Here is a 14,227-nt window from a genome sequence, read left to right on the forward strand (position 1 = left end):
TTAGAAGAAATCCTTCCACATTCTCTAAGAGAAAAAAGAAAATAAAGGAGACACTTGACACAGGGAATTTAGTTATTCATGATTTCATTTCTGTATATTGTACATTCCAAAATTGTACTTCTTTATTAAAAGTAGCAACTGTCTTTTTCTTTGGTAGCTCTTTGCTTTTGTTTTGACTCTGAAATCCTGAAACACTCTTGTCTTTTCCCATTCCTTGGGTGCCTGAGGGCACCAAGAGTCAGAGAGATTGCCATGACTGTGCAAAATCTATTTGCTTCTCACTGCTCACTGCCCCTTTCACTCACTTGATGACTTTTCCAGGATTCAGTATAGTCAGTAAGTTGAAGACAACATTGATATATATATATATATATATATATATATATATATATATATATATATATATATATAGCATATTAGATTTATATAATTGTCTTTCATAATATTAAATGAAAAGGAACAAGGAAGTAGAGGCAAATGATTTTGCTTCTAGTGTCCCTGTTCATTATGGAAAGATGAGGATATGCTGCCTCACATAAAGAAAACATATGAGTTAATGTTTGGTTTGAACTTTCACTTTGGAACCTTAGGGAAAAAATCCATGTAATCAATAAGTGGCAATTGTATTTTTGGTGGATAGAATCCTAAAAACTCATCTTGGACCCAAAATCTCTTTGTATCTAAACTGACCTTGAAATGCTGATCCTTCTGAGTGTAGTAATTACAAGTGTGTGCCCCCATGTCCAGTTTTTATGATGCTGGGTTCAAGCCCAGGGATTTGTCCATTCTAGGCAAGCATTCTACAGAAGGGAATTCCATATTCAGCGACTATGAATGTCAACTATGCAAAACTATGTCTCCAGGCAGGAGCCTAGTGTGTAGAGCCTAGTATTTAGAGCCAGACTGATCCAAGGTATTCTCTGAGATCCTAATGAAATTACAAAGGGAACATTACTTCTGGGTCCCTGTCCATGAAATGAGTTGGCAAGAACCAATCTAGGGCTAGAGTCAGCTCCTCAAAAGAGTGAAGGTTGTAGTTTCTTAGAGATTTGAATTTCTCCTGGTCTGTGCTTCAGTCCTAAGCATCTGTGACTGAGGTATGGATACCTGTGTTCTTTTTGCCAGCCTTTTATGATTTAAGTGTGTGCTAGACTTGGCCATTTCCCTTTTACATATACCATGTAGGAAGCTTTCTGCTTAATACTCTTCTGATATAACTCATTATTTTAGGCAAGACCTCCTGGTGATAGCTACATGTCTTCTTTATTTGTCATACGTGGTCTCATCACCTTGACCACTGGGATCATTCCTTCCGGTTCATGTAATGTGGTGCTCTATGCAGGTACTGAGATTACTAGAAATCATCAAGAATGAGTACAAAAGAGTCAGACGTGGGGCCTGTAAGAAAGAAAGGGTGGAGGAATAGCTGAGAGTAACATAGGAGGAAAAGATTCTAAAGAACAATCTCTTTTTATTCATATGCTTCTAATTTGTCATGTATCACTATGGTACTTTGATAAATTCTTTACTTTCATTTAAAAATATACCCTTGGTTTACTGTATAAGGTTCTGTAAATTTAAAGACATGGGAACATGTAGGTGGAAGTTTAAAGACAGAATATCACATATGAGCCCCACATGCATTTCCTGTTTTGGGTTTGCACTGTCAAATTTTATACATGATTTGTTATATCTACAGCTTGAATATGATTCATTTGTAATTCAACACCCTTGTAGATGTAGCCAAAATATGCCAAAAGAAACTGGGTGACACAAGATAAAAATAACATGCCCAAAATAGAGATATAAGGCCCTGAGGACCAGGAGGTAGCTTAATTTCTTGAATTACTTTTACTTCATGATACCTCAGAGGATGAGAAGAAACTTCCTTTTTGCTGGTGAAGTTATAAAATTGCCTGAATGGGCTCCTACTTGTTTAACTGAGTCAAACCCCATCCTCCTCAGGACTCTCCTCATTTTCCTTTTAGACTTCCTTCCTCTAGTTTTCAGATACTTACAATGAAAGATAAATGAAGATGCTACTTCATAGTATGGCCAAGAGCCCCAACTTGTGTCAACAATTTATTGCTCAAATCTTACTCCCAGTTAGAAAAAAGTACCCTTCTCTCATGATTATTTATTACTTAGGGGATTTCAGTACCTCTTGAAAATCTAATTATTCAATTATTTCTCACCATCCACCATCACTTTGAACAGACTCAGCTGGAAATTTCCTTGGAGAAATCACAGATTATACCTCCCTTTTCTTATTTAGATCATATTACAGAGGACAGTATCATTTGCCCTCAAAGATTGGCAGGGAACTACTAACATTTATTGGTTTTCAAAAGATCTTAGGAAATATGAATTGGCTTAGACCTTCCCTGAAACATACTACAAAAGATTTGACTCTCTATTTTTTCATATTAAGAGGAGATAATGACCCCTCTTCTAGAAAGCTTATTCCTGAGGGTCAAACACATTATAATTGTTACACTGAATCATCACTCATGCAACAGTTGACAAGTATTGGCACAAAGCTTGTTCTATCTTCTATATTATTAGCTACTCCAGCATATCCTTCTGGCCAACTCTTGCAACCTAGGCTACCTATAGAATGGATTTTTCTGCATATTGCTGCTGGCTGTTCCTTGACTTCTTATTTTAAAATCCTTGCTTAGCTTATTTAGAAAACAGGTGTCCTCAAGCCCATCAATGTATTGCATGATAAATTGATTTGATAGTTCACCCCTTCACCTCTTCACAACTTGATTCACTTTGGGCCTTCACTGACTCTTGACAGGTAGCTCTCTTTGAACTTATTTGCCAGCTTGGTACTTTGTATCCTGCCGATCCTTTAATTCAAATTTTCCAATACTACTTTATAGGAGGTACACAATCCCAGAAACAGATAATGTGTTCCTAGATGAGAGACTTCTGCGGTGCCTAATGTTATACTTCAAGAAGTAACTCCTTATATATTGAATGTTTCAGCTAAGTCTTCTCAGAATATAGATTATTTTTGCATTCCCTCAACCTCTAAACACTTACTTTGACAGTTTATATTTCATGTAAGTTGTTTAAATACTTCCTGGTGCTCTTATTAAACAGACTGAGGATGAAGAAATGTTTCACTTGTTTCAGCATGCCCAAAAAGAGTTATAACCAGTAGGCTCCTTAATTTCTCCAATACTTTCCAGCTGTAGATCTAGCTTCCCATTATTCTATTCAGATGGTTGTTAAATCTGCTTTGTTTAAGCAAGTTATTGTCTCATGTAAATCACCATCATTACTGTGCTATGCCTAGTCCCAATTACAGTTATCTAGAAATCGAGTATGACAAATTGTCTCAGATTGTCCTGCTTATCTGCCTTCTCCTTGTAATGGTGTAAATCTCAAAGGCTTACTACCTTATGGCAGATGGATGTTGCTGGCATTTCAATTTTTGTCAGCCTAAAATATATTCATGTTAGTATGACATTTATTCTGGGGTCGTCCTCATGACTATCCTATTAACTGGAAAAGCTGGTAAGCACTGGATTACTCATTGCCAGTGAACATTTTCTATAGCTATGTGGTGATATTGTGTTCCCCCAAATATTGTGCATCCTAATAAACTTATCTGGGGTCAGAGAACAGAACAGCCACTAGATACAGAGGCCAGAAAATGGTGGCACTCACACCTTTAATCCCAGCATTCTGAAGGCAGAGATCCATCTGGATCTCTGTGAGTTTAAAGTCACACTGGAAACAGCCAGGCATGGTGACTCACACCTTTAATCCCAGGAAGTGAGCCTTTAATCCCAGGAAGTGATGGCAGAAAGCAGAAAGGTATATAAGGCATGAGGACCAAAAACTAGAGCTGGTTAAGCTTTTAGGCTTTGAGCAGCACAGTTCAGCTAAGATCCATTTGATTGAGGACTCAGAAGCTTCCAGTAAGGAAACAGGATCAGCTGAGGAATTGGCAAGTGGAGGTGGCTGTGGTTTTTTCTGCTTCTCTGATCTTCCAGCATTCACCCCAATACCGGGCTTCAAGTTTGATTTTATTAATAAGACCTGTTAAGATTCCTGCTACATAGCTGAACCTCCAAAAGTGCTTTAAAATAACAGTTGATGCTCCAGCACAGAATTCTGATGCCTTTAATAAATTTTGTGCTACATTATGTATTATACATAAAACCGGCCTCTCTTATATTCATTCACACATGGGTCTCCTATAGTTTTGCTTGAAAAAATTAAAATTGGGAGTATATATACCTTTTTACTTCTAAAAATCTTCTTAATAGTACTTTAATTTAATATGTTTTGAGAACATATTAAAGAGAGCAACAAGGATTAATTGGAGCCAGACGTTTTTGATTCGACATGCTCCAGAAGGAGAGATTTTGTGAAAAGTTCCTGCTATAGGGAAATGGTGTGATCCTGACCTTGTGCTCATGTAGAGGAGAGGATGTGTGTATTTTCCTACAGGAAACTGATGGATCACACTGGCTCCCAAAACACCTTGTCCCACATTCCCAGGCTATGAAGGCATCTGCTGTGTTACAGGTGACAGAAGCTAAGGATGCAGATGATGATGAGTTTGAAGGCAGCATGCAGTTCGGTACACCACTTGCAATCCACTTGGCAGGGTCCACTCCCAACTTGGGACAGATTAAATGTCTCACAGCAGAAGGAATTTCAGTGGTCAAGGAGACATGGAAGCCTGTGATTCACACTCTATTTATTTTAACAATTCTGGCATTACTCTCTGCCACATGTGGAAAGTATAGAAGTCTACCTGGCCTGCATAGCTTACACTCCCTTTGGCTTGTCCAATCTGCCTACTAGAATATTTACTAATGATATGCTTGTTTATTTTACAATGCTGATGTTTCACATGTGGTGCCTAGTAGTACTCACTTTAACTATATTGGTATATCATAAATTATTCCTATTAGTTTGTCATTGATGGGACAGTATAACTATGTTCTTCTCATGTGAGTGACTGCTCAAGGGTCCACATGGAATGAAAGATCTGCATCAAAAAATCATTCATCCTTCTGATCTCCCATCAGTTACCCCATTGGATGGGCATATCCCAGAATTCAGTGATTTTCCTGTGCCCTGTTGCAGAATTAAATTCTCCTTGAGTGGCTTGCTCCATGATTCTAAAGTACTTCTTGCCTCTGAATAGATGATCTGAGGTGCTGGTTGTCTTGTCTTAGTGGTGCCCACCTGGTCTGGATGAGTATAAATCCTAAAATCCACTCATTGGCAACTTCCTGTTTATACTATCTTTAGAGGAAAAGGACATTAGGTTTTGAGCCACCATCCCAGATAATGGGATGACATGTGATTTTTTGAGAAGATGACCAACCATGGCATATCATTTCATATTTGACCACACTTATTGTGTTAAAACTTCATATATGTAACTGACTCAGAGTCCCTCTATTAAATAAAGGGGAGGACACTTCTAAATTGCATGTGTTACTTGTATCCTCACTAGTTGTACAGATGCCTTTCTTCATGGAGCCTTTTTTTATTTTAACTGTCTTGCTTTGCTATGGTTCCTGTGCAACCTAATGATACTTAAATACAGTGACTTTGGACAACACATTCTCTTTGAACTATATCAGGATTTTATTAAAAATATATTTCTGGATTTTATTTTAACTATAATTTTTGCGGGACTTACAGCTCTCCAGTCAGAGGCTGCTTCCACAGTGGTCCTGGCCGAACAAGCGCAAACTGCGCATTTTGTTAAACAGATTACTTACAATACTTCTGTAGCTTAGATAAACATAGATAACAACTAGAAGCTAAGTTAAATGCTCTGAAAGTTTGTGTATTGAGCCTGGGAGATACAGTTAAAGCAATACAATTTTAATTATCTTTACAGTATCCTGCTGGATTTAGATACATTTGTTTTGCTCCTTTAAATTATGATAAATGTGAATGGAAATGGGAGAAAATTAAAAATCATTTTCATGTAATATGACAACATCAGAATGTTATTTTAGATTTTGTAACCCTCAAGCAAATAGTTACTGGCATGTGCCATGCTCATTACACATTCAATTCCCCTTTGGAGCCAGCCAAAGATTTATTACACAAATTGCCAGATGTAATCTCCTTAACACTGTTAAACATTTGTTCACTATTATCCTCAGATTACTTATGTTGATAATTCATCTTATAATATTAGGAGTCATTTTCTGGTTTAAAGCATATTTTAGGCTCTTAAATATTTAGACACAAATGACTCATCTGGCCCTAAAAAGAAAAAAGGCAGGGGGTTCCTTTTGAAACAGACTAACTCAAAGTTTTCTCCCACACCATTGTTAAAGAACAAAAGGCTTTACAGTTCTGTGACGTTCCAGAAACAGATTTGACAAGTTCCTCTCTGGGTCTGGGGTCAGGGCCTCTAAGAAGTGTTGGTTGTAGGCTATGTGGATCCTAATCATTTCCCTGGGTTGTGGTTATCAGTCATAAGGCAACTGTGTCTGAGGTATCCTAGGTTCTCTTTGCCAACATTGTCTGACTTAGCTCTCAGCTGACCTTGGCCATTTCCTCATGCAAATAGTAAGTAGGTAAGGATCTATGCTGATTAATAAACTTACTTGGTGTAAGTCATCAGGTATCTGTCTTTTTTATTTTTTTTCCCTTGGTCCTCCATCACAAAACCTCACCTTTTGTAACTCTTATTCTTGCAGCTTTGGGTCATCATAGTATAATCACACCCCTATTGGTACCTGGTCACCTATAAATAAGATATCATGGTATACCCAAGCACTGAGTAAGATTAATCTGTGGTCAAAATTCTGAACAGCAAATTTGAGACTAATTTTTTCTACAGGAGACACTATTTGAAAGAAACTAACAAACTAAAACCCAAGAAGTGTATTTCAAAGACTACATAAAAAGAGGTCATCCAAAAATGATAAGGAAGTTATTGCTTTTTCAACTGGGAGCAAAGCATGGTATTCTTAGGAACTTATGCAACAGAATCCTTGGTTTTGAAGAATTATGATCTAATAATTAAACCTTGAGAATTCAGAGAAGCAAATCTTGCAAGAGTGCAGTCTTCATGTAGGTACTGATTCTGGTCATGAACTCAGGAAGGATAGGCCAAGAGTCCAACCTTTAGAAAGCATTCAGAAGCCGGGCGGTGGTGGCGCACGCCTTTAGTCCCAGCACTCGGGAGGCAGAGGCAGGCGGATCTTTGTGAGTTCGAGGCCAGCCTGGTCTACAGAGTGAGATCCAGGAAAGGCGCAAAGCTACACAGAGAAACCCTGTCTCGAAAAAAAAAAAAGCATTCAGAAAGGCCCTGTGTAAATTCACTGTCCCTATTATATAGGTACATGTATATGTATATTATGAAATTATAAATATATATATATACATATATGTATATATATATATTATATCCACACGCTACATGTATATTTTTTACAGTTTTGTCAACTCAAGCTTTTATCAGTGATTTTGTATAAATAATTCTGCTTCTGTTTCAAGAAACAAAACTCACAGTCTGGTTAAATATCCAGGTTTATAGGCAACATCACCTAGTCTCCCATATTCCTGCTCTTCAGTCTCATGCATAGGTTTGTACCTTGAAGTGAAAAGGAGTAAAGGCAAATCTTCTTGTAAGTGGCAAAAGCTTGGCTAGAGTTTTGGAAGTAATAATGGAATTAAACAGTTCAATTGAGGATTCAAGTATGTGCATATTCCCCAAAAGTAACTATCTGCTTCCTGGTAGGCATGTTCCAGAGATACACAGCAAGGAGTGTAAATATTATTACTGAACTTAGATTTGAATAAATCACTCGGGTTGATGAGGTGCTACACAGTGGCCTTACATGTATTACTTTAAATACTAATTAAGAATAACTGTACTTTTCTGGAATCTGTACTAAAAAGGAAACGAAATCTTTGATGCTCTCAAAGTCTAAACACCAGCATTTAACTTCAGGTCCTAGTGTGCTAACAGCCAGGGTCCTCACCTGCCCTGACACAAACCTGAAGTCACACATCACCTGCCGCAAACCTGAGGTCACAAACACATGTTAGTCAAACCCAAGGGTAACCTGGCAATGATGTGGGTGTGACAAAAACAATTCTGCCAGCTGAAAGTCTTACAATTGATCCCAATGTCCGTTAGAATGGATCAAATGACAAGGGGGTTAATATTTGTGTAAGTGACACTGTCACAGAAGCAAAGTAGGGAACCCAACAGCACTCACCATCTTATAGTTAAGCATCGTACCAACAAAAGGCAAAGGTTTGGGGCCAGGAATCCCCAGCTTCTTAAAAAGTCCATGAGAAGAGGTTCCATACCTAAAACATGGAGGAGAAAGTCAGTCGGATCATGGGCTTGTTAACCATACATGTAAATATTCATAATCATACACACACATAAGTAAACACATTCCCACAATCTATATAAAAATATACATATTTATACACTATATAAAAATATACACATATATACACTAACTCATGTATATTATTGACTCAATTTGTATTATATGAGTAGATATGCATGTATATGTGAGTATATATATATGATATATGTAAGTGATATATATATATATATTTTCTTGGAGGCAAATATTGAGAATTACCAGAATTTATTCAGTGATGTACCACCGGGCAGAATATAACATAAAAATTCAGAGAACTAAACTCCTTCATATAGCATCTTACTATAAACTTTTAGGTTAACACTTGATGGTCCCAGTCTTAGAGCTAATATGTAATAATACATTACAAACTTGAGTTTGAATGTTACTGAAGGACTCACTAGACTTAGGAAGTCATCACACATTATCAGTGTGAGTAACCTGCAATGCAAGATCCACATGATCCATTCTCAACATTATGTAAGCAGTGGAGAGAGGTTACTCAGAGCGGGAGGAGAGCCCACCAGCAGAGCCCCATGACAAGACAATCTACCTTTCCTGTCCCTCAGACTGAAAAGTGTGCAGAGCTTCCCAGGTGCAGTTTTTGGGCTGGGAAGATCACTCATCAGGTAAGAGCATTTTCTGCTCTTTCAGACTACCCAGGTTGGTTTCCTAGACCCCACATGACAGCTAACAACAGCTTATAATTCCAGTCCCTGAGAATCCAATGACTTGTTTTAATTTACATGGACATCATGCATAAATGTGATACATATGTTCATGCAAAACATTCATAGGGGCAATATAAAAATTTATTTTTAAGCCGGGTGGTGGTGGCGCAAGCCTTTAGTCCCAGCACTCGGGAGGCAGAGGCAGGTGGATCTCTGTGAGTTCGAGGCCAGCCTGGTCTACAAAGTGAGTTCCAGGAAAGGCGTAAAACTACACAGAGAAACCCTGTCTCAAAAAATCAAAAAAAAATCTATTTTTAAGATACCAATTTTGGGAGTCCTCAGTTCAGGTGTGGAGTTTTGATGCTGCATTTGCCTTTGAACCATTCATGCTCCTGCAAGTAACTTTTCAAACACATTGCTGTATTAACCTTATAAACTCATGTCTCTCCAGGGTAGACTTTGGAGGAATGGCTACATTCGTTTGACAGTTGTGCCCTACTGAGGTCAAAGGATATTTGCTCCCATATTTCCCAGAAAATGCAAAGTACTCAATGAGTTATCCAAATGAACTCATGAGGCCATGAACTACAAAAAGCATAATCTCTCCATTCTGTTTCTTCCTAGACCCTAGATGGCACAAAGGCAGTTTTCTGTACTTAGATGATCAGCCACAGGCACTTAGTTTACTGTCAGTAATACAATAATTTCTTGACAATACTCTCTGGACAGACAGGCCTGAGTCTAAGTAACATCTCAGGTGTCATTTCCCTCACTGTGGGTTCAATATTCTACACACATTCCTATCCCCATGTGACAAACTAATGACAGAAAACAAACAAGAGAAACAGCAGACTGTAATCATTTTAATCCCACTCCAGATTGTCTCTCAATGTTGGATTTTTAACTTTACTTGAAGACACTTGGCTGAAAAGCACAGTGAATTAAATTATTTAGGTTACAGGAGAAATGTGTTCAGCTGTGGGAGTATGAATTTCCATTGGATTATACCTTTTGATTTTCTGACAGGGAAAAGGGACCTGAGAATTATTCACCTCTGAGCCCACAAAAGAGAGACATCTAATCAATTACTCACAGGTAGAGGAGCACCAGGATGGTAGCCAGCAGTGCCCATGTTTCTGTGGAAAAGTTTGGAATCAGGTCCATTGCTCTTTTCCTTCAAGAAATCTCTCTTTTCCTGGTAGGTGAGGACCTGAATTCTCCTTCTGAGTTCAGGTGTGAATCTATGAAGACACTGTGCAGTATTTATGTGCTAGGAAAGGGGGTGGAGTAGTCACTAGTGCCAATAGAAAGATCAACATTGTATCTTCCATGGGTATGGAGAACATGAGTGACATCTTCAGTTGACAGTTCATGATAGTTCATGTTAACCCACATTTTGACTTCTTTTTAGTTCTTTTCCCTAGAAAATTAATAAATAACTAAACCAATGTTCTTGGTAAGACCAGAGGTCATAGATTTTTGTCAGAAATGCATCAGAGTGATCAACATTAAATGTCCTTTGATATTTATGGGGCTGTCTATATTGCAAAACACATTGAATCTTTGCACACCAGCTCCTTTTATAAATATTTACACATGCATATTTCTCTCTGTGGATCCCTGTTTTTACCCTAGAAGATGAATGATCACATTTAATAAAAAAATTGACAAAAAATAAATAAATCACATCATCCCAAGATAGACTAAATTTTCCCTTATATTTTCTTTATTGTCACTTTTTCAGTACTCATGGTTTCTGTATATACTTCCCTCATACTTTGTTATTTATTATTAATGGGCATTGCTCACTATTATTTTCCTACTTCCCATGTCAGTTAAATGTGTTAATAAACACCCATAGATGCCAAGACGTGTTAGTGTTACAAACCCAAGCTTTAATTCTTCACTTCTTGCTCTGGGCCTTCCCTCTCTCTGTAGCATGTGATGGTTTATTGGTCATCTGTACCTGTGAATCTGTGTATACCTACTGCTTCTTTTTGTGTCCCTAACAAAGGACATAGCTCTGTATTTATTGGACAGTACAGAAAGAATGGCATAGACAGTGGATGAGGTATTCTTTACAGAAATCTTCAACAGAGTTTTATTGAGGGAGGAAATAATTTACTGATCCCAACAAACACTGAAACACTCAGAATACCAAAAAAGAATGGTAAGCATATACTACCATGCTGTAGCTGTATGTTATTTGCAAAATTAATGGTGGGTATTTATTTATAGAGTTGCTTCCAACCTATGGACTGCTTTCAGCAAATGATTACCACAACATACCCATGCATTACTCTGAGTCAGGGGCATGGAAGGATATATAATTTAAGATTAAAATTGGGCATTAGCTTAGATTGTAAAAGCTTATTACATGGTCAATCAAAGATAGTGAAGTTGTTTGTGACATTGTTGTCTTAAAGGTGGATTAATCAAAACAGAATATATAGTAGGGTATCAGCATACATCTTAAGTGATGTCAAGGTACATTATTAAATTAACTATCATGTCAAGAAAAAGTTCAATCTCTATGAAGGTAAGAGACCATACGACTGTAAAGTATCTAATATTGTCTCAATACATAGACCATATCAGAATGGACATCCAAATTGTTTGGTTGAGTTGAAGAGGCTGAGTAGTTCACAAATGTCTTCCTTATGGTTTACTAGAGGTTATGCTCTATGTGGATGACCTAATGGAGGGGCTCATGGACACTGCATGCACGCTTAGCCAATACCTGCTATATAAATATGTTTGACATCTATCACTCTATAGAGGTTGACACTGTCTCTTGTGACCTGAATAACAATCTTGATAAGAGAGTTCCCACAAGTGAATTTTTAAGAAACACAAAGGAGAGGTTGGAGAGATGACTCCATGGTTAAGAAGTCTCGGTGCTCTTGCAGAGGAGGCAGTTAGGTTCCCAGCACCTACATGGTGGCTATGTAGGTTTGAGTAGGAATGGTCCCCAAAATCATCATATATTTGGATGTTTGGTCATTAGGAAGTGTGACTACTTGAGAGGGATTAGGAGGTGTGACCTTATTGGACATATTTGTCACAGAGTGTAGGCTTTGGTGTTCCAGAAGGTCAAGCCAGGGCCTGTGAATCTCTCTTCTTGATGTCTATAAATTAGGATGTAGAGCTCTCAGCTACCATGTCTGCTTGCATGCCTCCGTGCTTCCCAGCATGATGATAATGAACTAAACCTCTGAAACTGTAAACAGTTACTGATGAAATGCTTTCCTTTGTAAGTATTGCTGTGGTTGTGGTGCCTCTTCACTGCACTAGTACATTAATTATGACACTGACTCACAACCATCTCTAACACCAGGTGCAGTGGATTTGACAGTAGGATCTGACCTCAACATGCACCAAGCAAAAAAGTGGTGCACACATATACACGTAGGCAAAATGAAATAAAAATAAATCTTGTTTAGAAAATAAAAAATAAGGTTATGTTTGTGAATACATTTCCTTTTTAACCTTTTGAACTGTCTTTTTTCCTTTTCACAGTAATCCACACACTACGTATTTTCTGTACCTGAACGAGTGAGGCATCTTCTAGTTTGGACTGTTGGAAAATAAGTGTGTACACACTCCTAATTTACCTCCAGTGAAACCGTAATCTGTGGGATATAGAGCAACGCAATCAGTGTTTTCATTAAGCCCAGAGATTACCATAAACCATTTACCAAATCGTCCCATTTTTTACCTACACACCTCTGATTATTGCAAGACACTGGTTATAGTAGAAGGATGTCTTCATGGTACAACATAGTCACTTCTTCATCTGCTTGTTTGCTTTCATCTTTCAATTCTTTTGTTGTTGTTATGTTGGTGGTGGTGATGGTGGTTTTGTTTTGTTTTTTGTTATTAACAGGTGATGAAAAATATCTAGATTCATATTTTGTACATTAAAGTTTTTCCTCCAAGATTCATTAGATAAAATTCAAAGTATTCCTTAAAAAGTGCCATTAACCATGCATCTATGCATAGATTCAATACAAATGAAGTAATATCATCTGGGGTCTCCTGTGTAGTGTGCAGGTTGTCTTGCAGATGTTCCTTGTTCAGGATCCGTCCTTAGGGCATGAGCAGGCTTCTTAGAGTCCACTGCCTATGGTAGGACACCTTACACAACCTTGGAACAGTAACTCAGGCTTAGACCTGCCTCAACTGAGTGTATCAGTCTCTGCTGACTGCCCATGAGAGACTTTGCCATGGAGGAGTTGGGAATGAAAGGTGAGATGGAGAGAAGGCTAGGGGTGGAAGGAGTGAGGGGCAGGGATCTGCAGTTGGTATGTAAAATGAATAGAAAATTTCTTAATAATAAAAAAATGGGCCGGGTGGTGGTGGCGCATGCCTTTAATCCCAGCACTCGGGAGGCAGAGCCAGGCGGATCTCTGTGAGTTCGAGGCCAGCCTGGGCTACCAAGTGAGTTCCAGGAAAAGGCGCAAAGCTACACAGAGAAACCCTGTCTCGAAAAACCAAAAAAAAAAAAAAATGGGACTGCATGAGTGCTTTTCTCATCCACACTGTGATGTTGGCATGCTTCATCTTATGCCACAGTCCCCAAGAGCTCATGTGTGCAACTGCACTAGCATGTCTGTTTCTCTGCAGGTGACTGCTCTCTCTGGCTCTACAGTCCTTCTATGTCCTCTTTCTTGATGATCTTTGAGCCTTAGGAGTTTGTGGTAATATAAAAATGTAGAGTCCTACATTACTACCTATGCTCCAATACATGGTCTCATACCCATGGGCACACAGTCAGGTCTATATGGAATAAGAGTATATTAAACAACAACAACAAAACACATGAAATGATGAGGGAAGAGTTATGGAGGGTATAGTAGAAGAACTGGAGGTGAGGGAATGTGGTGGAGTTTTGATCAAAAACACTTTATATAGTTTGAATGAACTTTAAACAAAAAAGAAGAAAGTACAGGGGTTACACAGATAGTCATTGCTTAAGAGACTGTTCTGCTCTTGTAAATGGCATGGCGTTTGGTTCCTAATATACACATTAGGTGGCTTAGGACTACCTGTAACTCTAGTTTAAGGGAGATTCATCACCTCTGGTTTCCATGGACACCCGCATACATGTGCATGCACATACATATGAACACATAAGAACAATTTTTAAATTAATAAAAAAATTTTAAA

At 38.1% G+C, this 14,227-nt stretch overlaps 1 protein-coding gene across 1 annotated transcript in view; it reads right to left on the reverse strand.

The window, feature by feature from the left end:
- Positions 1 to 10,222, reverse strand: part of LOC128120389 (cytochrome P450 3A13-like) — a 54,465-nt gene extending 44,243 nt beyond the window's left edge. Inside the window, 2 exon segments of the mRNA XM_052754316.1 lie at positions 8,229 to 8,322; positions 10,152 to 10,222. Of these exon segments, the coding sequence (XP_052610276.1) occupies positions 8,229 to 8,322; positions 10,152 to 10,222 (165 nt within the window).
- Positions 10,223 to 14,227: the final 4,005 nt, after the last annotated feature.

The sequence above is a fragment of the Peromyscus californicus genome, unplaced genomic scaffold (genome assembly GCF_007827085.1).
Source record: "Peromyscus californicus insignis strain IS unplaced genomic scaffold, ASM782708v3 Scaffold_2__1_contigs__length_46816999, whole genome shotgun sequence".
In the NCBI taxonomy this organism is placed as follows: domain Eukaryota; kingdom Metazoa; phylum Chordata; class Mammalia; order Rodentia; family Cricetidae; genus Peromyscus; species Peromyscus californicus.